This window comes from Gossypium hirsutum, chromosome D03 (assembly GCF_007990345.1).
Source record: "Gossypium hirsutum isolate 1008001.06 chromosome D03, Gossypium_hirsutum_v2.1, whole genome shotgun sequence".
Taxonomy (NCBI): domain Eukaryota; kingdom Viridiplantae; phylum Streptophyta; class Magnoliopsida; order Malvales; family Malvaceae; genus Gossypium; species Gossypium hirsutum.
Genome location: NC_053439.1, coordinates 16,244,286 through 16,269,456, shown reverse-complemented (window position 1 = coordinate 16,269,456; position 25,171 = coordinate 16,244,286). Strand labels below are relative to the sequence as shown.

General features: G+C 34.1%; 1 protein-coding gene across 2 annotated transcripts; it reads right to left on the bottom strand.

Annotated features, from left to right (window-relative positions):
- Positions 1-17,725: 17,725 nt before the first annotated feature.
- Positions 17,726-25,010, bottom strand: LOC107951658 (pleiotropic drug resistance protein 1). 2 transcript variants are annotated; one of them, XM_041089807.1, is made up of 24 exons: positions 24,528-25,010; positions 24,308-24,428; positions 24,130-24,218; positions 23,958-24,042; positions 23,706-23,865; positions 23,523-23,599; positions 23,374-23,427; positions 23,177-23,267; positions 22,772-23,073; positions 22,395-22,676; positions 21,991-22,307; positions 21,743-21,903; positions 21,533-21,636; positions 21,272-21,428; positions 21,088-21,195; positions 20,854-21,005; positions 20,299-20,631; positions 19,927-20,217; positions 19,755-19,838; positions 19,539-19,672; positions 18,929-19,156; positions 18,674-18,841; positions 18,327-18,585; positions 17,726-18,230 (listed from the first exon to the last, which is right to left on the bottom strand). In XM_041089807.1, the coding sequence occupies exons 1-24, from the start codon at positions 24,848-24,850 to the stop codon at positions 17,973-17,975; spliced, it is 4,338 nt and encodes a 1,445-aa protein (XP_040945741.1). In that variant the 5' UTR covers positions 24,851-25,010; the 3' UTR covers positions 17,726-17,972. The 2 variants fall into 2 exon arrangements, with proteins under 2 accessions (XP_040945741.1, XP_040945740.1); XM_041089806.1 differs by lacking the exon at positions 17,726-18,230 and having other exon boundaries at positions 18,419-18,841.
- Between the last annotated feature and the right edge of the window lie 161 nt (positions 25,011-25,171).

Sequence of the window (25,171 nt, the reverse complement as noted above, 5' to 3'; positions counted from 1 at the left end):
GTACTACAATCCGACCATGTAATACCGCTTAGTATTAGTTAAACATTTAAACAACCAACAAGCAACATTTGCTTCCATTTTTCTTTGCGTGCAAAAGCCATGTAACGAAAATCATAGAAAGTATATTAATGTAATAAATGAATTTGTTTTATTAACCAATCTGTTCAAATAATTACAAGTGTACTTAGATGAAAATACTACACTTAGGGCACCAGATCCAACACTATCTAGATACAATGAACAGCTCCTGGGGCGAAGCCTCGAATGGTACCTTTTTCCTATGTACATGACTCCAACATCTTGCGATCCTCGATCTCCACACTGTCTGGCTTGGTTTCTTCTTGAAGTCTTCGATTGAAACACTCCAAACACGATCTGTAAAAGGGATCTAAGAATGGCACGTCACTAACTTAAAATCATTATTTTTAAAATCGTATCTGGTGAAAACGAATTTAAGCTATAGTTTAAGTTAGTATGAAATATAAACCAATTGTAATTCAAGGATAAATAAGATAATACATTTTGAAAACCATAAATATTTTGCTAAGTTTCATGTGAAATCATAGTTCAATGACCATAAGTTTAAATACAAAATTCATTCTTTGATTGTGGACATTTTGACACCACCCTCATGTCATACGTAATAAAAAATATTAGAAGTCTCACAGCGACAATTGTCCTCTGGCGTAGTCTTCAAATCCTTTACTTCATTAGCAGGCCTCAGAAGGAAAGGTAACTAAGTAAGGTCAGAGAACTTAGTGAGTTCCGAAGGAAAACATTGTAAAAGACACATATAGTTCGTATAAACCTTTCCAACTCAACACAATCATACAGTTCGCCAGTTGGTGAGTACCAAGCACATACAGACTATATGCCAAACACTATTCCTTTGGTGTGTACGCTATGCCCAGGCAATCATACAGACCACCTTCTCTGTGTTAGCCAGACCCCCTAATCCATTTTTAGAGCCATATCATTCGTTCATTTATTTTCCTTTGTCATGATTTCCTAATCTAGTCTGCAATAATACTTGCCCTACTAGAGGCTACACGACCATTCTCATGATCGCAATTGTCAGTTCAATGCTCATTTCATTAAAGGCAACGCCATGAATTCATTTCCATGTTTCAGATCATATTGTTCAATTTAGAAATAAGGGGCAGTGGCTTTGTAACAACCTGTTTTTTAGTGGTGTCAGAAACAATAGTTTCAAGGCCACCAAATCCGACGAGTAAGTTCATAAATATTATATTTAATATTTACGAGTTAATTGTGACTTTGAGAAGGTTTTTGATATAGTGAGTTTTGTTTTATAAGTGATTTATTAAGTTCAAGTGGTTTTAGAAAATGAGGTATTGAGACCTTATTTCTATAAACTAAGTCGTAAATATTTTTATAAATATTTATAGAGTGTCATTAAGGTGGTATTAAATTTTCGTTAATAAATTTTAACGTTTCGATAGTTAATTAATTAAAAATGACTAAACCGTGAAAGATGTAAAATCTGATCACTATTAGATTTGAATGATTAAACGGCTGCATGAATATAAGTGGAAGGATTAATATGGTAAATTAAAAATTCTTAGGATAGTGGGACGGCATAATGGTTGAAAATGAATTAAATAATATAAATTTAATGGCAATTTTGTAATTAAATGGAAATTAAAACAAATTAAACTAAAATTAAAACATTTTAATTTCATTTCTTCTTATTCACTCCACCGAACACCATAGCTATGGAGGAGGTTTTGGTTTTGGTTTTGGCTTTATTCCTTTACATGTGAGAATAATCGATCCTATTTCTTGTAATTTTTATGTTTTTGAGATCGTTGCAACTAGGTTCAACTAGCCCGTACCTTTAATTTTGAAACTGTTAAAGATTTTGAATGTTTCCATTGATGAATCTTGTGATTTTTTATGTTAAATGATTAATTTGAGATATTAATTGTTATTTAAAAGCATTTATTAGGTGATTTTTGATAAATTTTCCAATTAGGGACTAAATTGTTGAAATAGTAAAAATACAAGGGTTTGTTGTGAAATTATTGAAAAAATGGGCTTTGTTGAATGCCATGAATATTTGGATAGAATGGGTTTGCATTAAAAATTTTTAATTTGCATGTTTTGGGCTCAGGGACTATATTGAATAAAAGTAAAACTTTAGGGGTAATTTTGTAAAAATGTCAAAAATGACCAAATTGCATGAAATGAATTTTTTTATTGTCTAGATTAGTATGTTGAATGGAATTATTAATTTAGATCAAGATCGGGTAGAAAATTAAGGAAAATAAAAAATTATCAAAATGCCCCTAAACTTTGGTATTTCTGCAATTTAGCCAGGTAAGTTCGTATGAACTATACTATGTATATTGTTGATTAAATTGAATGTTATTATATGAATTTTGTTGAAAAGAAATCGATATATATGTTATTATACAATTTAGCTTATAATGAAACGAGGAAAATTCAAAGATGCACGACTACTATCGAGTCTCGTTTGAACCTTAGGAATATATAGGATACAAATGACATGTCATTAGGGGTTACCATGTTTCGGGTGCTGGTCTTGTACTTCTTATTGGTGGCTGAGTTTCTGGCATGTGTTGTGTTTACTTGACAGTTTGAGTAAGCAACATTGTGTAGCTACATCCTGACTGACAGTTTGTGTGAGCAGACCCATATATGGCGAGAGAGAGAGAGCACTAATATGAGATATGTGATAGTAGTGACTTCGACCACATGTTGGCACTTAGTGTGAGAGATTCCCGTATATTCGATATTATTCTAGTGGTTCAACGAGTATGAAAAAGGGGAGGTTCAACAAATGCTTCAATAAGTGATACTATGAAAGTCTGAAAAGGTATGAGTTGATGATGTTTGAAATATGCTTAGCCATATGTTTGAAAGTATGAATGCTTATTAGTAGGATGCAAAAAAGTTAAGTAAAAGATTCAAGTGATACATGTTAAGATTAAATGGTTATTCATGCTAATGTGCTTATGATTTGTACCATGTATGCTAATATGTGTGGTGTGAAGGTTTAGGTTATGGCCAAGATTTGGTTCGATCATGCCATGTTAATTTATAGGTTATGTATTGTAATAGTAAATGTCCAAATAGAAATATGTTTGTGTTTATGAAAGAGTGGTAAGGTTTAAATTAGTTAATTTCTTACGAAATGGTTTATCATGTGACTAAGTCTAAAAGAGCTATGTTTAAATGCACTAGCTTGTGGCTATGGTTGATGATATGTTTGTGTCTTGTTTGTTATGCATAAGAAATGAGTGTGAAACGGTAATGAAATAGTAAGTTCATATTTGAAATGGAAAGCGATGAAAAAGGGAATGATGAGTTGAATTGATGATGTTATTTAAGCTAAAGAAAGTAAATGTAATGGAAAGTAATGAAATCAAACGAAAGGAAGAAAATTGAAAGAGATTTAAAGTTTTATAAAATCCTACTTTGTTAGGGATGATAGGGATAAGTGATGTTGTGGATTTATTCATTTTGTGAGTTGTTGAATATGTATTCATGAATCTTGTAGTATCAGTATAGGGTTATTCTTGGTATGTGTAAATTTCATATTTGAAATGAATAGATATGATTAAAGTTTATACGAACTTACTAAGAATTCATTGCTTACGTAGTTTTTTTCCCTTACTTTTTAGATTATCGGAAGCTCGACCAGTTGGAAGCTTTTCGGAGACCTATCACACTATCTAGAGATTATATCGGTAGATTTGTGTAACACCCAAAAACCCGACGTAGGAGTTATGGCCGAATCTGGCATGTCACATTGAGGTGTTTAGTGTAAAACTTGTTGTCGTTTAAATCTTTAAAATCAATTAATCATTTTGTTATCAAACAGTGATTCCAAAACGGGTTGTTCATTTCCAAGCGTGCATCATTAAAAGCTAATCACTTTTAAAACGTTATAAATTTTCCAAAATCTCATTTATTACGAAAATACCCCCATAGGGTAAAATGATCGAAATACTCACATAGGGTAAAATGATCGAAATACCCCCATAAGGTAAAATGACTGGAATACCCCAATAAGGTAAAATGACCAAAATACCCCCATAGGATAAAATGACCGAAATACCCCAATAGGGTAAAATGACTGAAATACCCCTATAGGGTAGAATGAATGAAATACCCATATAGGGTAAAATGATCGAAATACCCCCATAGGATAAAATGACTATTATACCCCTAGGAGAAGAAATGACCTGTATGGCTTTATGTTATGTATGACTGATTTGCTCTATGATATGTATGACTATGATTGAGCATGAAATTTTGCATACACGTATGATATTATGTCACGATAAATTGCATGGGGATGGGTTGTTATATTTGGAGGAAGTGTACCGTACTAATAAGGTTGCACGGGTCGCCCAAGATGACTGTGGACCTACTGATGGCTATATGCCGTTTATTTTACTGGCAACTTTGTTGCAATACTGTTTAGTGCCGCAACCGGTGCTAATCTTGGTGTGTCTAGCTGGGTTGGTCGATTTTATCCCCACATGGTGTGTTTGTGGGACGGAGTGGTGTGTAGAGGATGGATGGGTAGGATTTCTAACTACATATCTGCACTGATTAATGATTTTGTACTGTTACTGCATCGATTAATGATATTACATACTGTTCACTGCATGACTGATATTTGTTACTATTATGGGCCAAGGCCCCACTGATACTATTACTAAAATTGGGCAAAGGCCTTACTGAATACTAGCATTGTGATGGGCTCAAGCCGAAATGTTTACTGTTACGGGAAATGGCTTAGGCCCACACTGAACTGGACTGTTACTGTAACGGGCTCAGGCCCAAACAACATTATCTACTGTTTAATTGACTGTTTACTTGTTAGGGGATTACACACTGAGTTTTCGTAAACTCACCCTTCTATTTAACTGTACAGGTGATCTCTAGTTGTAGGCGGTTTGGTGCTATGAAGAACTCGATGATGGTCACACAACCCCATCAGCTTTCATTTTTAGCCTTTGATTTATAAGTAACTGAATTTGGGTATTTTTATGTAAAATGCCTTTTTAAAGTTATAAACTTTAAATTGGGGTTTTTATTTATTTAGTTTGTTATAAACTGTTAGTTTTAGAAAAAGACGGGTTTTCAAAAGGTAACCGTTTTCAAAGACACCACGTTTTCGCAACATTTCCAAAAAAAAAACTTCCGCAATAAATGAGATTTTGGAAAATTTATAACATTTTAAAAGTGATTAGCTTTTAATGTTGCACGCTTGGAAATGAACAACCCGTTTTGGAATCACCGTTTAATAACAAAATGATTAATTGATTTTAAATATTTCAACGCCAACAAGTTTTACGCTAAACACCTCAATGTGACACCACCAGATTCGGCCATAACTCCTAGGCGGGGTTTGGGGTGTTACAATTTAGATGTCTTGGTTAAGGTTATAATGACATGTATAAGTTATTTTGGCTAATGTTGGCCTATATGTATTTTGTTGAGATTAGCCACTTATTTGGCTTGTGTTTTGGTATTTTGGTATGTGCATAATTTGTCTTATAATGTTGATGTGTGGAATGATTTGTGGTTGAATGATGAAAGGTAAAATAGTAGTTGAATATACATACGAAGTATGTTTTATAACTTGGTGTTATTTGGTACTATGCTTTAGTAAGTTTATATGTATTTGATGCTATTGAATAAGTGGTAGAATTGGTACCAAATGGTAAGTTTTGGTAAATGATTTACATGTTGTGTATTAATGCAATTATACATAAAAGTTGGTTGATTACTTGGTTACATGATTACATGGTTAAACATGTTTATAATTGTCATTTGAGGTGGCTAAGGGTATATTGGTTGTATGTTAATATACTACATGTTTAAGGCTTGATTTTACTTGTTTTGGATGCCATAATATGGCTTGTTTATATGCACAATGTTAATTGTAGGTACATGCCTTGTTGGGTGAGAAAAATGGCTTGTAAAATAGCCTATTTTTGTCCACACGGGTAGAGACACGGGTGTGTGTCTCAGCCATGTGTGACACATGGCCAGGTGACATGGTCGTGTGTCCCCTATAGCTTGTAAAGGTTTGCAAGTCAGTATGTTCACATAGCCTAGCAAACATACGTGTGGCTTGGCCATGTGACCCAATTCAGTATACCCATATGGGCACGGGCTGGGACACGATTGTATGTCTCTATCTCGAATGCCCATAAGGCCTAAGACACGAGTGTGTCTCTTGGTTGTGTGAATCACACAGCCTAGCAACACGGCCCTGTGACCCCTACAGTTTTGAAAATTTTAAGTGTTTTCAAATAATTCTCTAAGTTTTCGATTTAGTCCCAATTTGTTTCTAATGTGTATTTTGGGCCTTGAAGGCTCGTATAAGGGACACTATGTACGATTTTGATTGGTTTTTGACATGAATGCTATATGATATGAAATGTTTGCATTTTCTATCTATTTGATATGTAAACTCTGGTAATGCTCTATACCTCTATTTTGGCGACCGATTTGGGTAATCACTCTTGCACAAATATTTCATCTTCGTAGAATATGTATACTTACCTTAAACCAAACATAAGCAAAGGCATTACACACACATTGAGTAAAAAGGTACTCACCAGAAAACATAGTAAGATTAAACTGCAGGACTCTTGCCCTTATCACGAGAATCTTCAGGGGTGTCTTGAGCCTTAATATCAATAGTTAAACTTATCAGATCACTGTACCAGAAAACTAAATAGACTTACAAGAACCATCATCACAAAAACCCAAATTCAGGAAGTTTTCTCCTTTACACTCTAAACTGACGCTAAAGCATGAAACTCTAAGGTCAAGTAAATAACTATGAAAATAACCTAAAGTTCATCGATATTTACCAGATGCTAAATGTAGAAGGAGTTGGTTGAGTACAACGATCCAAAATCTTCAAGCAAGTCTCTGGTCTTTGGTTTTCTGAAAGAAACTTGCAGAGAAAAATTTAAGAAGAAAGTATTGATGCAAAGGAAGACATAAATTTTTGTGGACAAGTCTAATTATCCCTCTAAACCCCCTCGGTTCTTGTGACTAAGCACTTTCTCTCTTATAATAAATATGAGTCTTATCAACTATAGTAACTTAGCTCTATTCTAATAAATTCTCATTTATCTAACTAAATTGATCGATTAGAATAATAAAATAATAATATAGTAAATATTTCTTTCAAACTAAGGACTTAACATATTTGTCTAATAGTTGGGGCGGCATAGACTCTATAGGGGAGTCCGCCAAACCACCAAGCTCATCTAACAAAGACTTCACCCTAATGGGCATTCCCGGACATGCCTACTTAGTCACAATTAATATCTTACTTACTCAGAACTTACTCTAAACACCATACTTTGATCAACAATATTCGAACATTAGGACTACACCAGGTAGGATGTTACAACTCTCCCCCACTTATGAATTTTCATCCCTGGAATTTACACCTGAAAATAACTGAGGATACTGATCTCTCATTAGGTTTGATCCCTCATTAGGGAATCCTTTTATTTCTCAGCTCCTTTACTTCTCTTGCTAAGATATAAATAGGTTTTTCTTCATAGGATAAGTTTGGTTCAGCCTCTAGTTCTTCAATTTGGACAACATTATCAGGATTGGATCTATACCTTCTCAACATCGATAGTGATCCTCACATTTCCATTCTGGAATTTCAAAAGGATACAGTTTAGTCAAAGGAACTTGATGTTAATCCTTGAATCTATGACAATTCAAACAGGTTGAGACACACTCTGCAATTTCTTTTTTCATGCTAGGCTACCAATAAGAGTCCTTCAAATCTTTGTACATTTTGATGCCTCTAGGGTGCAGTGAAAAGGGTCTTTAATGAGCTTTTTTAAGCCACTCTTTTTGCAATCTATTTCCCACTAGTAAAAACATTTTGTTCTTGAACCTTAGCTCACCATCTTTTCTTATACTGAAGTTTACATACTTTGCCAGACTCCATTCTCTGTTAGAATTGATCAAACTGGATATCTTTCACCTGTTCCTCATGTATCTATGAGAGATGGGTAGGTATGGGTTGGTTTTACAACTAATTCTGCCAGCAAGGCTCTATTATTGGATAGGGTCACATTAGCTTGAAGGGATAATAGGGTTGTCATAGTCTTCCTACTCAGAGCATCCGGCACTACATTTTCTTTTCCTAGACGATACTCAATAATCAAGTGATAATCGTTTAACAGCTTTAACCATCATCTTTGGCGTGGATTCAAGTTTATTTGGGTCATCAAGTATTTCAGACTCTTATGATTAGAAAATATATGACATTTCTCACAATGCAAATAATGTCTCCATAGTTTCAATGCTAAGACCAATGTTGCTAATTCCAGATCATACGTAGGACAATTCTTTTCATAAGGCTTCAATTGACATGATGCATAAAATATGACCTTACCTTTTTGCATAAGTATGTATTCTAAACCATTTAGAGACGCATCTGTATAAACTGTGTCAAGATATACGACTGTATTAAAATGTACGACTCACGATGTTAGAATAATGTTGATCTCAAGTCTAAGAATCATACACATAGTTACCACTATGAGTAATGTTGTGACTATTACATAATAATCCAAGAAACATACTCATAGCGGGTCAATTTAGTATGTTGTTCTCTAACATATACTCATGTATTGATTTTGACATCCCTATGTCAATGACAAAAATATGTCATCAATCAACCACACATTAGTCTCAATGCATTATTATTGTTCAAGACCACAGTAATACTTGAATAGGGACCTTTTAAAAGTAATCACATTATTCTCAAGACTTTATTATTAATCAGTTTATTTACAAAAAAAAAAGAAACTAAAATAATAATGACAATGCCTTATATTAGCAAATAAGGTAAAATGAGTATATGATTACAATCATCTCGTGATTGGTCTTTGGGCATACTCTAACAAAAAGACCTTAGGGGTTTGATGTAACTAAATCGTCTTAGACGCCTTCAAAACCCTTGCAGTTTAAGAGTAGGATTAGATTAAGTTTTCTTTCAATTTTTCAGAAACTATTTGTTCTTTTCTCTTGGAATTGGTTTCGATCCAAGAGTTCTTTTATAATATTGAGGTATTTCAGTTTATTTCTTCTTTGCGAACGACAATATTCGTTATTTCGATTAAGAGATTTACTATTTAGTTCTTCAATCGACATCAATTCCATGATTATTCTAATCTCTTTCTCTTTCGATTCAATCATGTTATTTATATTATTATTTCAATAGAGATTAAGATTATGAATAATATGAATGACTAAATCCCTTAGGGGAGATTAATGAGTGGATGAGACTGTGATAAATGGAGGATTTAGGGTTTTCCTAGAGGTTTAGTTTGTATAGATTATGTGTTCCTAAACCCTAAGCTTTACATCCCTAGAAAGTAATCATAGGTTAGATGAGATCGAGAGATAAGTCTAACCGAGTAAATCATAGTTTATCCTAGTTGAGAAAGTGAGGTTCGGAGATAAGTGAGTATCAACCAATCGATTTATTAATTAGAGGCCAAGAGGTAATAATTAGTTAATCGGTAGCTAATCCACCCTAAAACCTTATCCAAAGTTAATTACAAACCCTAAAATGAGCTAATCTTCCTGATTGGTTTAATTGATTTAAGTTGTTTGTTTATTTTCTTATTTATTGATTTTAATTATTTAATTTCTCTTATTAATCTATTTTATCATCTGTCGTAATATAGGGTTTAATCATTACTATTTAGACTTATTATTGTAAAGAGATTTTCTATAGATTTATTCCATCTTCCCTTAGGTACGATCCTCAAAATACTTTTTTTGTTTCGTTGTACACATATATTATATTAAAATTTGACCCGTATACTTGCGAACACCTCTAATTTAACTTATTATATATTTTGGTGTGATATTTTTACTACAAACGATAACACGTTTATAGACGGCAAGTTTTCAAGAGAAAGAAATGAAAATACGTCCTACAGGACACGTTTTCACTAATGTGGCAATGAAAATGTGCCCTATAAGATGTGTTTTTCTTTCTTTCTCCAAATTCAATATATATTGATAAATTTCAAAATATTCACCATATATACTTAAATTTAAAACGTTTTCAGCATATATGGGTAAATCAACCAAAAATTTATGGTTTGATTGTAAATTTATTGATTTATTATTATAAAATCAAATTCAAAATTAATTCTTTTATGATTCCATTATGTCTCAATTTAAAATGAGAAAAAAATATTTATAATGATTATTTAGAATTTTTTATTTTTTATAATTTTTAATTATTTTTAAAGATTTTAAATTCAATTATCTTTTTTATTATAAATTTTTAATGATTTTTATAATTTCAGAACGAACCTAGACAAAAAAGTGTACATATTTAAATGAACCTAGACAACCATGTCTAGGTTCATTTTGGACTTGAATTCTAGAAATTATTTTTTATTTTTTATTTTTTATTGTTGAATTTTTTATGATGTGGCAATGTCATCACTACATTAGCATCCATTGGTTGATGTGGTAGTCGTTAATAGTCACGTCAAAAATTTCATTAGAATCTAGCATTCAATGTTAGTTAAAGGGTTAATTTGGTCAATTTTGTAAGTTTAGTGGCTCATTTAGGTCCAAAAAGTTGAGAGAGGCCTAATTGATTTTTTTTAAAAATTCTTTGAGGGCTTTTTATACCATTAAGCCTTCTTTTCTTAGCTGCCTCTTAGTTGGCATTTATTATTTTATGTTACGAGAAGTGATCCACTTATATCGATATAAAATTAAAATAGTTTTAGACACTTTAATAACTTTTTATATGATTAATAGTTTAATAATTCAATTATTAAATCCTTCAAGGTATTTTTAATTGTCATGCATGTAAATTTCTGAATCAATTTGATATCTCTATCATATTGATGTAAAATATTGTCTATATTAATATATATTATTTCAAGGATTTCTTTTATAGTCTCTTATGGTGATTGAATGACTGTGATTTATTATTTCCTACAATTGTTACTGTTGTTGTTATTTTTTTATAAACTTATGTTGAATTTTGTTATAAATGGATTTTACATTGTTGCATTATTTAATGTTAGAGTTGTGTGATCCAAATTCTTGTTAAAAAAAAAGTGGCAAGATAGGGGGACCTATGCAGGCGAAGGCCGAGGGAATTCGTATAGAAGTACACTTCTTCTATTTGATATTGATTTGAATAAGGTTTTTCAATCTTACTGCATTACTTCTATTAGACTTTGATTAGAATAAGGTTTTTAAACCTATAAATAGACATAGTCATCTCTCCTCTTGTATCTTTCAAATTCAACAGTTAGTGAATTTTCTCATCCTCTACCCTTGTTTTTTTCCCGGAAAGGCTTCCACGTAAATCTGTGTGTTCTATTTTTCTCACTTTCTTTGTGATTCATTGTCATTATTGACATTCAATTTTTAAAAAATTAGTATAAAAGCTTTTCGGGTTGCTTGTCTCGATCATGGTAGTGGCAACAATAAAGTATAATACTTCACTGTTGGATCACAACACAGGTTTGGGTTATAGCAGGTAAAAATGCATACAGTTCTTGCGTAGATGGATTTGGAGGATGCTCTGCTAGGGTTAGATGAGATGCCTTCGAAATTGACAGATGAAGAGAAGAAGTGTAAAGATCAAAAGACTTTAACACAATTACAGTTGCATCTGTTGAATGAAATTCTATAGGATGTGTTAAAGGAGAAAACCGTTGCTACATTATGGGAAAAACTGCAGCAGAGATGCATGTCGAAAACCCTAACCAACAAATTGCATATGAGGCAGCGTCCTTATTCTCATCGTTTGGAGGAAGGTGCGTCTGTGCACGAACACTTAAATATGTTTAAAGAAATTTTCTCAAATTTAAAGGACATGGAGCTTCAGTATGATAAAAAATATTTAGGATTAATTCTACTTTGTTCGTTACCTCCATCTTATTCAACCTTTAGAGATACATTTTTGTATAGTCACAAATCTCTCACAGTTGATGAAGTCTATGCTTCCTTTACCTTGTATGATAAGATGAAACATCTTGTGGCTGGATCCGACTCTCAGGGAGAAGGTCTCGTTGTTCGTGGGAGACAAGACTAATGATAATCGTGGGAGGACATAGGAATGAAATCCCTGCAGTAAATCTAAAGGTAGATCGAAGTCTTCAAACAGAGGTAAAACTTGTAACTTCTGCAAGAAGAAAGGGCACATTAAGTCTGAATGATACGAGTTGTAGAATAAGATCAAAATGGAGGAGACAAATCAAAATGGAAAGCAACCAAAACAATCCGGTGAAGCTGGTGTTGTAAAAGAATACAGTGATGGTGAACTTCTAGTTGCTTCTACCAACAATTCTAAAGTGAGTGAGGAGTAGATTCTCGATTCTAGTTGCACCGTCCATATGAGTCCCAATCGAGATTGGTTTACAACATATGAAATTACCCAAAGGTGTTATTTTGATGGGAAATAATATTTCACGTAAAATCGCAGGTGTTGGCACGATCAAAATTAAGATGTCCGGTGGAGTCATCAAAACACTTAGTGGTCTTCGACATGTACCAGAATTGCAATGGAATTTTATTTCGTTAAGTACTCTTGATTTAAAAGGGTACAGGTATACAATTGAAAGTGGGGTTCTACAGATTTGCAAGGGTTCCCTTATTGTGATGAAAGGGCAGAGAAAGACTACAAAGTTATATATTTTGCAAGGTTCAACTATTACTGGTGATGCAGCGGCCGCTTCCAATTCCTTGTTAGATGATAATGTTACTAGACTTTGGCATATGTGTCTAGGACATATGAGGGAAAACGTCATGATAGAATTTAGCAAAAGAGGACTTCTTGATGGACAAAGTATTAGCAAACTCAAGTTCTATGAGCACTATATTTTTGGTAAGCAAAAGAGAGTTTGAATCACCAAAAAAATCCATAACACGAAGGGAACGCTGGATTATATTCATTCTAATTTTTGAGGACCATTTAGAATGCCTTCAAGGGGTGGGCTAATTATATGTTGATGATTATTGATGACTGTTCCAGAAAATATTGGGCTTCCTTCCTAAAGTAGAAAAGTGATGTGTTTTCTGTGTTTAAAGCTTGGAAAACTATGATCGAGAAGTAGACAGGAAAATAGATAAAACACCTCCGCACAAACAATGGCTTGGAGTTCTTTTTCTGATGAGTGTAATGAAATGTGCAAATCAGAAGGGGTTGTGAGACACCTAACAATTCGTCGTACTTCACAGCAAAACAGCGTTGCAAAATGGATGAATAGAACAATCATTGAAAAGGTTCAATGTATATTGTCGAATGCTTGTTTACCGAAGTCGTTCTGGGCTGAAGAAATCTTTATTGCATTTTTTTGATTAACCTGTCTCCATTCGTAGACATTGAGAAAAGGTCTCCGCAAGAGGTATGGTTTGGTAATCCTACTGATTATTCTACTTATAAAATTTTTGGGTATCCTGCGTATGCTCATGTTGATAATAGGAAATTGGAACTTAGAACTATTAAATGTAACTTTCTTGGTTATAATGCTAATGTTAAAGGGTATAAGTTATGGTGTCCTGAAAATAGAAAAGTTGTGATTAGCAGAGATGTTATTTTTTATGAAATTGTTATGCTATCTAACTTATCTCTTAAAGACTCTTCTAATAAAGACCAGCAAAAGTAGGTGGAGTTTCAGATTGATCCAAGATCTACAACAGACTTAACTCCTCAAGTTAGTACAAAAACTTAGAATAGAGTGCTTCTTCACCACAATATTCTATTGCCAAAAATAGACCTAGAAGAGAGATTAAATCTCTAAAGAGTACGCCAAGGCTATTCTAGTGACTTATGCTTTAAATGTGGCTGAAGATATAGTTTCAAATCAAGAGCCATCTACTTATTTCGAGGCAGTTAGCTGTGAAGACTCGAAAAAGTGGATGTTTTCCATGCAAGAAGAGATGGAATCACTCCATAAGAATAAAACATGGGATCTAGTGAAGCTTCCTAAAGGTAAAAGGGTTGTTCGTTGTAAATGGGTGTTCAAGAGGAAAGAAGGGACTCCAAGAGTTGAAGAACCTAGATACAAATCAAGACTTGTTGCAAAAGATTACAGTCAGATTTCAGGTGTAGACTTCACAGACATGTTTTCTCCAATTGTAAAGCATAGTTCGATTCGAGCCTTACGTGGTATGGTGGCCATGTATGATTTGGAGCTTGATCAGTTAGACGTAAGAACATCGTTCTTGGATGAAAAACTTGAGGAAGATATTTACATGTAACAAGCAGAGGGTTTTATAACCCCAGAAAAGGAGGACTATGTTTGCTTGTTGAAAATATCCCTTTATGGCCTGAAACAGTCATCAAGGCAATGGTACAAGAGGTTTGATTCATTTATGATTACCCATGATTTCAAAAGAAACAGTTTTGACAGTTGTGTTTATTTTAAGAAAAATAGTGATGGTTCATTTGTATATCTACTCATTTATGTTGATGACATGTTAATAGCAGCCAAATATAAAGAAGATATAAGAAAGATAAAAGCCCAACTTATTGATGAATTTGAGATGAAAGATTTAAGAGCAGCAAAGAAGATACTTGGGATGAAGATTCTCAGAGATAGAGAAACATGTAAATTGTACCTAAGTCAGAAAAGGTACATTGAGCAAGTTCTTTGCAGATTCAATATGCAGAGTGCCAAGCCTGATAATACTCCATTAGCAACCCACTTCTGAATTTTATCGACTTTATCTGTACAATGATATGATGAGATTGACTACATGTCACGTGTTCCATATTCTAGTGTAGTGGGATCTCTCATGTATGCCATGGTTTGCTCACGTCTAGATTTATCATATGCAATTATTGTAGTTAGCAGATACATGGCGAATCCTTGTAAAGAACACTAGAAATTAGTTTAGTGGATTTTGAGATACTTATGACGTACTACTGATGTTTTCTTACAGTTTTAAAGAATTAGAGATGAAGTCATTAGGTATGTTGATGCAGATTTTACTGAAGACCATGATAGAAGAAAATTCTTCACTGGGTATGTCTTTACAATTGGAGGTTGTGCAATCAGTTGGCAAGTCACTTTGCAAACTACAGTCTCTTTGTCTACCATTGAAACTGCGTACATGGAGATTATTGGGCCTGTAAAAAACCTATTTGGTTAAAGGGACTCTTTGGTGAACTCAATAAAAACCTTCAGATCAGTATAGTATTTTGTGACAGTTAGAGTGTCATCTTCCTTACTGAGGATCAAATGTTTCATGAAAGAAAAATGCACATTGATGTTCGGTATCATTTTGTGCATGATATTATTGCTCGTGGTGATTTTTTGTGAGCAAAGTTAGTACTCATGATAATCGTGCAATATGATGACTAAGTCACTTCCTATAACCAAGTTTGAGAACTTCTTAGACTTGGTTGGTGTTCATTATTGAAGATTAACCCTTAAGGGGTTTCATGAAAGAGGTGGAGAACTTATTCGTTGAGAATTCGTGTCAATGTGGATATTATTAGAGCTGTGTGACCCAAATTCTTGTTAAAAAAAAGTGGCAAGATAGAGGGATCTATGAGGGCAAAGGTCGAGGGAATCCGTATAAAAGAACACTTATTGTATTTGATATTGCTTCTATTAGAATTTGATTAGAATAAGATTTTTAAACCTATAAATAGACATAGTCGTCTCCCCTCTTGTATCATTCGAATTCAATAGTTTGTGAATTTTCTTCTCCTCTACTCGTGGTTTTTTCCCGAAAAGGTTTCCACGTAAATCTATGTGACCTATTCTTTTCTCTTTCTTTGCGATTCATTTTCATTATCGACATTCGATTTTAACATTTAATGCTTAATTAACTTGCTTAGTTATAATTATTGTTGGTTGGTTATTGATGCAAATTGATCTTAGCATTAATGATTAATTGCTTAATTATGTTTTAAGTTTCTTGAGTTAATGGAAATGTGCTAAGGGGGAGCTGAGGTTACTTGATGATATAGCTTCCTACATTGTGAATATTTTCAAGAAATTGCCAAAATGGGATATTGTTGAAAATATGGAATTGACAAAATTGAGTGCCAAGGGAGTTTCCACTCCCTAGCCACTAAATTGTGTTGAGACAATTTTCATGTTTAAAGTGTTGGCAATTTATTAAATAATATTTATGAGTTGAGCTGAGTATTTGGATGATATATAACCCATCAATAGAGATCATATCGCATTGGGGGATATATTTTGGAGATTACATCGAATCTGATCATCCAAGTCAGTCCATAGGATCACAAATATTGGATTAGATTGAAACTCTGATTGATTAGCTGCCAAGAGTCCATATTTGCATTACTTGTTATTAGTATATTGTATTGACCTTATCTTGTTATTGTTTTAATAGGATTGTGATAAATCTTCTATATTAGTAAGTCTTGAATATAATTTATTTAATTGAGAGACTTGTATAGGTTTTTTTACTAGGAGAATTAAGCAGTTAATCGGTTATTGTGAGGAATATTGTTGTATGAGTGTATCTTAATAGTAAAACCTTAGTGTTGTGGTTTTATTTGTTGAATTCACAATGGGTGAATTTAATGGTGAGAGTATTGAGTCTTCAAGGTATAAAAGTGAGGAAAATTGTCATGAGGTGTGATAGGTTAGAATAATTTGTTGTAATTGTTGAAGAGAGTATATTTCTCACTGAACTAGGCTTCGCAAATGTAGAAAAACTGGATTGCATAAACAAATCTTGCATTTTCTATTTGTTTATTGTTTTTCCATTTTAGTGGTAGAGTACTTACTCCCTTATCATTCCTTCATTGTGACAGTTTATTTCTTAGCAACTGTTTGGGTAATAATAATTAATATAATTTTTTTAAAACAATTAAGATGATAAATGAGGAAATGACGAGTTTATAGTTTTTCAACCAAATGGGCTTTTGCAAAAGCGGAAAGTTAAATTTTTAGCTTTGTTGTTTGGCTTAAAAAATCATCTTAAAAAGTTTGTGTGAAGGGAAAAGTTGATGACATACATAAGAGTGAGTAAAATTTGATTTGATTCGAAAAAATTGAAAAAAAAAATTGAATTTTGAGTTAATTGAATCGAGTTATTTGAGTTAACTCTAATAAGTGATTCGAGTTTCGGATTCAAGTTAAGTTGAATTTTACAATTCAAACAGCTCAAATAATTCGAATAATAGATTGATGTAAATGCCCATTTGGTCCTTATTAATTTTGAAAATGAGCAAATTGATCTCTCTCAACAAAAATTACAAAAAAAAAGTTTAAATTAATTTTTAAAATTCAAAATATTCATAAAAAATCTAAAATTTATATTTTAAAAAATATATAAAAAATTAAAAAAAATTCTAAAGAATATACAAAGAAAGTTGAAAATTAAAAAATTTTCTAAGAAAATCATTTTGTGACCTAAATAATATACTTTAACAATATTTTAATTTGACATTTTTAATTTTTTTAATTTAACTCGAATAATTTCACTTGAGTCAACTCAACTCGAATTTCATTTCACTCGACTCAGTTTGAAAAAATTTCAAATCGAATTAGAATGATAAAAATATGATTCGTCAACATGAGATTTTTTAATTCGATTTGATCGAACTCTCACCCTTAGATATTGAGGTAAAAAAAAAGTTATATAAAAGTATTTTATATATGTGTTAATACGATTCCTTTAACTGTATATATGTGTTAATACGATTCCTTTAACTGTCAAACTTTACATGGAAGTTGTAGATACAAATATGGGAAATATATAACGTACTTAAATGGAAGATGATAGACTAATTGGCAAAAGAAATAGAAAACCTGTACAATACAGAGAACAAAGTGAACAAAACTCCTCACTGATCATGTTTTTCTTCTTCCCTGAGAAGCTGAACATTATGCATCTTAAATGAGGAAAACATATTTGAATCTGCAGTTGAGAAAATGGTAGTCTCATCTCTTCTGGAAGTTAAATGCTTTGATTGAGAATGCAAAGATGAATCCAAAGAGCACACATATACCAACTACTACAATTGCAACGACTCCCACGAATTCCTCTCTGAAATCGAAATAGTTTCTTACGAAATGTTGCACCGTTTCACCGGACCCAAATTTGTCCTGTACGTCACCATACTGTGAAGCAATTAGTCCATACAAGCTCCAAGAAATAGGGCAAACCCAATAATACCATCTCCACCACACAGGAATTCTCTGTCATGGGAACAAAAAGATTGAATCCATTAGGAGGATGTGGTCTCATTCTTTTCTTGCATTAACCAAGTGTGCAAAAAGGGTTACTAAACGTACCGTTCGGGGGATGATGAATCCGGAGAAAAGATTCCAAAGTGCAAAGAAGGCAGATGAAATTATGCCAGCAATATTGTGGTCGGGAGTGACAGCCACAGTCATCATCCCATAGAAGGTGAAGTATAAGAAGGTGAAATACATAAAGAAGAGATACCAGAAGAACTTGTGGGAAGTCCATTCAAATCCGATCATCGCATACACTATAATTCCATAAATGACAGTCTGAACCAAAATGTATGGCAGCTCAATCACAACCTGGAAAATAAATGGTAACCATCAGCCTAAACTTCACTAGGCAATGTTTGATGCTTAATAACATAAGATCGCTGCAGAAAGATATTTCCTGTCCAAATGCATATGGTAGTGCTGAATACATCCCAGCGGCTCTTTCTCGATAAAAAACCGTTCTTTCAACTGCCACAACGGGTTGAACCGATGCAGCATTTTGAAATCCTATAAAGAGAACGGCAGCATACATAGAACCCATTGAGTTGAAAACGTCCTGTCGCCTTGTTCTGCAATTACAACCATTTCAATCCATTGAGAGATTAAAAACACGAAATCACATTGCTTGCACTATTTTGCATTAAATAGTTTTATACCTTTTGGAGCCTAGATCCCAGAATATTGTCCCAAACATTAGAGCTATAAAAGTTGTGAATAAAAATCTCACTGCAGTGTATGGTGGGTTTCGCCAGTAAGACCAATACTGCTTCCATAAGCAAGCAATACATTGAGTGAGCAACGATTGTGAATATCTAGTCTGGAAGTATAAATCCTTGGAACCAGGTGCAGCGTTGCTTAGTTCCTTCGCCAATGCCTTGTTCCTCCTGTACCATTATTTTACAGTGTGAATTAATTCCTTTTATTTTTTTATAACTTGTAAATAAATAAAAAGCAATGATAAGTTTTAACAATTAATACATAATTCAGTAAGCTTCATTTAAATAAGAGATTGAAAATTTAAGCCTAAACTATTGTGTAGCCTGGATAACTTATATTGACCTCGGTTAAGGGGGTAACACTAGTTGGAGTATCTAGCTTTGCATTAATGTATTCAGTGTATAAGTAATGATGAGAATTATAGTATGGTAGTTTGCACATTCCAAATCAGTCAACTTTTCTCCGAAAATAATCCAAAATCATAAACCACTTGTGGCGCTTTGACTTGATTTTAAATTTAAACCATGAACATGAATTTCTGGATCCTACCTATATAGCTCAGAGTTCTTGTATATGTTGGTAAAGTTGACACCAATCGCTTCTTCTTGTGCTCCTGAAGTAACCTCCAACATCCATGTTGCTGGATTGTAACCATCTTTTATCTTTGGGATCCCATTTATTTCCTTCAACAAGCGAAAACTTAGGACTTCAGCACCAAACATAAAAAGAATTCCACTAATATTATCATGCATTCATGAGACTAACCTCAAAATACTTTATTAAATGACAAGAATGGCGGCCTAGTGGACCCACATATATTTCTTCACCTCCTCTTTTCAACAGAAGCAGCTGTATTTTTTGTGTCCATTAAGTACTTGTGTTAGATTTAAAAAAGGCAAGAAAGATAAATGCCAACCAAAACTCCAACGGTTCTCACCTCATCGAAAGCATCAAATATATCGATGCTTGGTTGGTGGATGGTACACACCACAGTTCGTCCTGTATCGACAGTGTTCCTTACTGTTCTCATTACTATAGCTGCTGCCCTGGCATCAAGACCAGATGTAGGCTCATCCATGAATATTATGTATGGGTTGGCAACAAGTTCAACTGCAATTGTTAGCCTCTTGCGTTGCTCAGTTGAAAGACCATTCACCCCTGGCAATCCTACAAGTGCGTCCCTTAATGAACTTAGCTCCACAAGCTCCATAACTTCCTCAATGAACATCTGTAACACAACAATTTGATTTAAAAATATTTCTTACATGCCTTAAACAAAAGATGTAACAAGTAATTAACAGCTGCATACCATCCTGGTTTCAGAATTGACCTCCGGGGGTAGTCTAAGCCATGCAGAGAAAACCAAGGACTCGTAGACTGTAACATGGGGGGAATGGATGTCTGTTTGCTCACAGTACCCGGATATACGAGCAAATGTTTCCTGCTTCTTCGGATACCCTGAAATTTTGATCGTTCCCTCGACATAACCACCGGTTTTCCTTCCTGCCAACACATCCATTAGAGTGGTCTTGCCAGCACCACTAACACCCATCAGAGCTGTTAGGACTCCGGGTCTGAAAGCTCCACTCACTCCCTTCAAAAGTTCCAACCGCTCCTCTGAAATACCTTGAGCTTTCATTTCCTGGAAACAATGAAAATATTTAGCATATAAAGTTCAGTCGTCATATTTTACCAAGTATTATTAATGTTTTATACGACAAAGATCCAACTTTTGCACTGTATTGTTTTTTCTTGCATGGACATCCAATAAAATTAACCAATTTCTACACAAAAATGCATTGAAGTTTAACTACTCGCTTATGTATTCTATTTTCTAGTTTTGAACCTGATAAATTCAAGATACCTGTGGCATATCTAGAGCATATTTGATTTCATCAAAGCTCATAGAAAGGGGTTCAAAAGGAAGAACCATCCCCCTCTTCCTCTTTTGATTAGCTTCATTGACACTAGTAACTTTCCAAGACAACGATCTCGATGATGCACCTGTTCTTCTCTCTGCATTAATTTTTTGCATTGATCATGTTATAGCACATGGGAATATAAAGCACACTAATGTTTAATTTAAGTACCAACTCACCAGAAGAATCTCTTCCCCTTGATGATAGCTCAATATTCTCTCCAGTCTTGCTAGCAATTCTCTCAGCTAAGGTTTCTTTAGATATTACTGCTTGAGGCTTCCCAAATGCTGAATCAAATTAGAGAAACTATTAAAAAGATAAGCTTCATATGGAGGACTGGAAAATCCAATTAGAGAAACTTACGGTCCAAATACTTTAACGCCAATGTGAAAAGGAAATTGAATAGGAAACAGTATCCAATCAAAGCCCCCACTCCAATCCAATACCAATGTGGTTCAGGGAAAATTCCACGAGATTTCATGACCAAAACTCCTAATGGTTCAGTAGAGTTAGGAGGAACCTACAATGCAAATATATGTTTCAGTTTCAGTAATATCTTCTGATCAAAGGAAAATTTCCCATTTATCATGGTTTAATTTCAAATAGGCAGAAAACGTGGCTCACGTGTCTCCAACTCTTCCCCAGGAATTCATTCACAGCTATGGCATTTTGTGCATACATCAATGGTGAAATCCAGTAACCCCATTTCCACCATTTCTTGACATCATCTGAAGCATCAGAAAGCGAAAATCACAAGTAAAACTCAATTTTACATCATTAAGACAAATAATGATAACTATCATAACTCATAACCCAATGTATTAATGGATTTACCTCGAGTTAAGATGAATCCTCCCATGACAAGAACTGTAAGTAAAGCAAATGACCCACAAGTGTTTGCAACAATTATATTTCTTCCTAATCCTCCCATTAATCGGAACAGTCCTGATGCCATCTGGCTAAGACATAGGAGTACTAGGTAATTCTTGAAAAAGCTGCCAATTAGAGCTTTAATTGATTAGATGGGTGACACAAAATATAGGCCATAACTGATACGGTGTTAGCTAGTTTAAGCTTCTCACCTCCCAACATCAGGGTCAAAGCCAATGACATAATAACTCATGAAAACCCAGACGGTAACTTCTAAGATGCTGATTGGGGTCTTAAGGATCAATGCAGGTAAAGAATATGCCCATGAAGGATAGAAGAGAAGGTCCCTTTGCTTGTAGAAGACAGGAAGTTTCAAGATGGTCATTGCAAGCTCCGCGAATCCATTGAACATTATCATAATGAGAATAAAGAACAAAGCTCCCATGAAAATTCCACCATCTGTTATTGTATCTCGGTGCATCTCTGTCCTTATAAAAATTGTCATTGTTATGACTCCAATGAAAATAAGCTGAAAATTTCACCAACAACGCAACAAACAGTTAAGACTTAGAAATGTTTTAAGTCGTAGTTTTTAAAACATGCAAATTTTCCTTACTTGAATCATTTTGAACACATATACGAATAAATTCCTCTTCATTAGAAGATATTCCCTGGAAACACAAGCTTTTAACAGTTCCTTCTTTGAAACACCGTACTTGTCTTTGGTTAAAGCAGCTGGATGGCTTTTAGACTTGTCAAATGGAACTGCAAGATCATCGCCAAGCTTTTGTCCAATGTGGAAAGACTGAAATGCTTCAGCTAATTCCTTGACAGAGATGAAACTGTAAGGCTCGTCTTTACGTGCCCAATATTGCTCTTGATCTTTCCTTGATGTCACCTGTTGCACCCCATCAACCATTACTTATTGTAAAAAGTTAAAAACATATATTCAAACAGTATCTGCATGTTTAAATGTAATAATTAAACCATTACTTCTTGTAAAAAGTCAGCAACTCCTTTTCTTTCTGGACACTTAAACCCCATGTATTCGAAAAACTCGAGTACATTTTCCCGGGGACCTTGATACACAACATGGCCATCTGAAAGCAGAATTATATCATCAAACAGATCGTATGTCTCCGGAGCTGGCTGAAGCAGAGAGATCAGAGCTGTTCCATTGAGGATGTGGATGGACTGTCTTAATGAATTCACTATATGAAACGTTGTTGAAGTATCCAAACCAATAGATATCTCATCCATGAAAAGTGCCCTTGCTGGTCCAACCAGCATCTCTCCTATAAAATTTTAGTGGGATGAAATGATTAAAACCATGATTCCATTACTCCAAAATTCTAGAAATCAATAGACATTTTTGTCAAGTAATTGTCTCGGATTTACCTGTAGTGACTCGCTTCTTTTGTCCACCAGAGATACCTCGTCTCATTTCATCTCCCACAAAGGTGTCCGCACAAACTTCAAGCCCCAATATCTGCAAATTTCCAACATTAGATATTTGTTAATAGATACTGAAAAGAGTCTTTATCTGTTTTGTCTTTTGTTCGTTGTCTCCATAGCTTTGGATCTTCGATTGGTACCTTGAGAATATAATCTGTAACTACATTTGCCTCTTGTCCCTCTAGTGCAGCGGCCTGCAAATTTAACAGTAACAGCAAAAAACACATCTTACAAAATTAAAATGAGCCACATACAAAGTAAACTGAAAAAGTAGCATCAATCTTTTTACCTTCATATAGATATCAATATCAGGATCAGGCTTGATATTTGCTTCTTTCTCTCTACGAGACAATTCCTTCAACATCTCTGCCAATTCCCAAGCGGCAAAAAAAAAAAAGAATATTTATTTATAGAAAACCAAACTTATCTGGTTAAATTGCATGTCAAAGTTGAAGAAAAATATTGTTTTTACCATAACGAGGTCCAACACCTTGACATCTTGCTGAAAAAGCTAATGTTTCTCTGACCGTCATTTCTCCTATATGAACGTCATATTGACTTATGTAAGCTGATGTCCTCTGCGGCACGAATTCTTTCATTCCATGTCCATTATAAGTTACTCTGCCTGCAAACTGAGATTTTCATATGTGCCAGCCCACGTCAGATCACAATGCCAACCAACTGAAAATGGGAACTGGAAGTACAGTGAAATTAAATTCCATACTTTCAAATCTTTGCCCAGCTTTCCAGCCAATGACAATAGTAAGGTTGTCTTGCCCGAGCTTGGAGGCCCTAACAGCAATGTCATTCTGAACAAGTTTGATCCAAACCAGTGTTGTTAACGTTTCAAGAGATTATGATTCTGATGCAGAAATACTAGTCTCCTTAGTTCTTACCTTCGAGGTCTGATAATTCCACTGATATCATTAAGGATTGGTAATGGCTTCTTTCTATTGGGAAGAATGTGAAGGTAACTCAATAATCCCTTCAAACAAAAAACAGGATGGGAAAAAGTTGGCGCTGTCTGTTCGATTAAAAGATGCAAGTTTTATTATTATTAAACAAGAAGAGTACCTCTAGAATATTTGCAGAGAAGTTGAATATGGTAGGCAGCGCTCTACTTCCCACATAGGCTTCTGCTTCAACATTCAGATGCTCAAACCGGACTTCAATTGTTGGCATATCAAGTCCAACTCTGTAGTTTGAGTTTCACAATCCGTTGGGAACAAAAACCAGCAATCGGATCAACTTGAACGCATCAAACAATCATAAAAAGAAAATGGAAAAGACTTACCTATCAATGCGTTGTTTAAGCTTCAACAAGAACCTCTCATTATCATCTTCTGCAATTCTTACTAGCCTTTCCAGCAGATTCCTTCTCTCAATGAATCCAAGGTTTTTTATGTCGATCTCCCTTGATTGACCTTCACCTTCTGTGAATATCCCTCTCCTCACACGCAAATATGTAGGCAGTTTCTCGATGGCAGCCCATTTCAGGTCTTCTTCATCATCTTCTTCACGAGCAGACATGGAGAAAGCTTCCATGGCGTTGTTCCTCCAAATGCTTGAACTTCCAATACGTGCACTGCCGACTCTAAATGCCTCAACATTCTCCATTTCTTTTCTTCTTTTTTTTTTTTTCCTTTTGGACAATGCCACCCAATGGAATAGTAAATGTTCAATATATAATCCGAAACCAAGGATCCCAAAGAAATTTCTTTGTTGCTTTCATACAAAGAAAATTAATTCATGAATTTTAGAGCTGGGATAGCAGCTCACTGTAAGATATATGTGTATCTTTCTTGATTTGGGTGGCTATATATACATAATATATTCAAGTCAATGGACAGAGAAAATAAATAATCGCCTTTGTGTCCTTTTTTTTTTTTGTTTTTTGAAACATATTTAAATTCAGTTCTGCTTAATTCACAGATCTCT

Coding starts and splice junctions, on each gene's coding strand:
- LOC107951658 (XM_041089807.1), bottom strand. CDS start 24,850: ATGGAGAATGTTGAGGCATTTAGAGTCGGCAGTGCACGTATTGGAAGT. Junction 24,429..24,527: donor CTTAAACAACGCATTGATAG/GTAAGTCTTTTC, acceptor CTCAAACTACAG/AGTTGGACTTGATATGCCAA. Junction 18,231..18,326: donor GATTCATCATCCCCCGAACG/GTACGTTTAGTA, acceptor TTCCCATGACAG/AGAATTCCTGTGTGGTGGAG.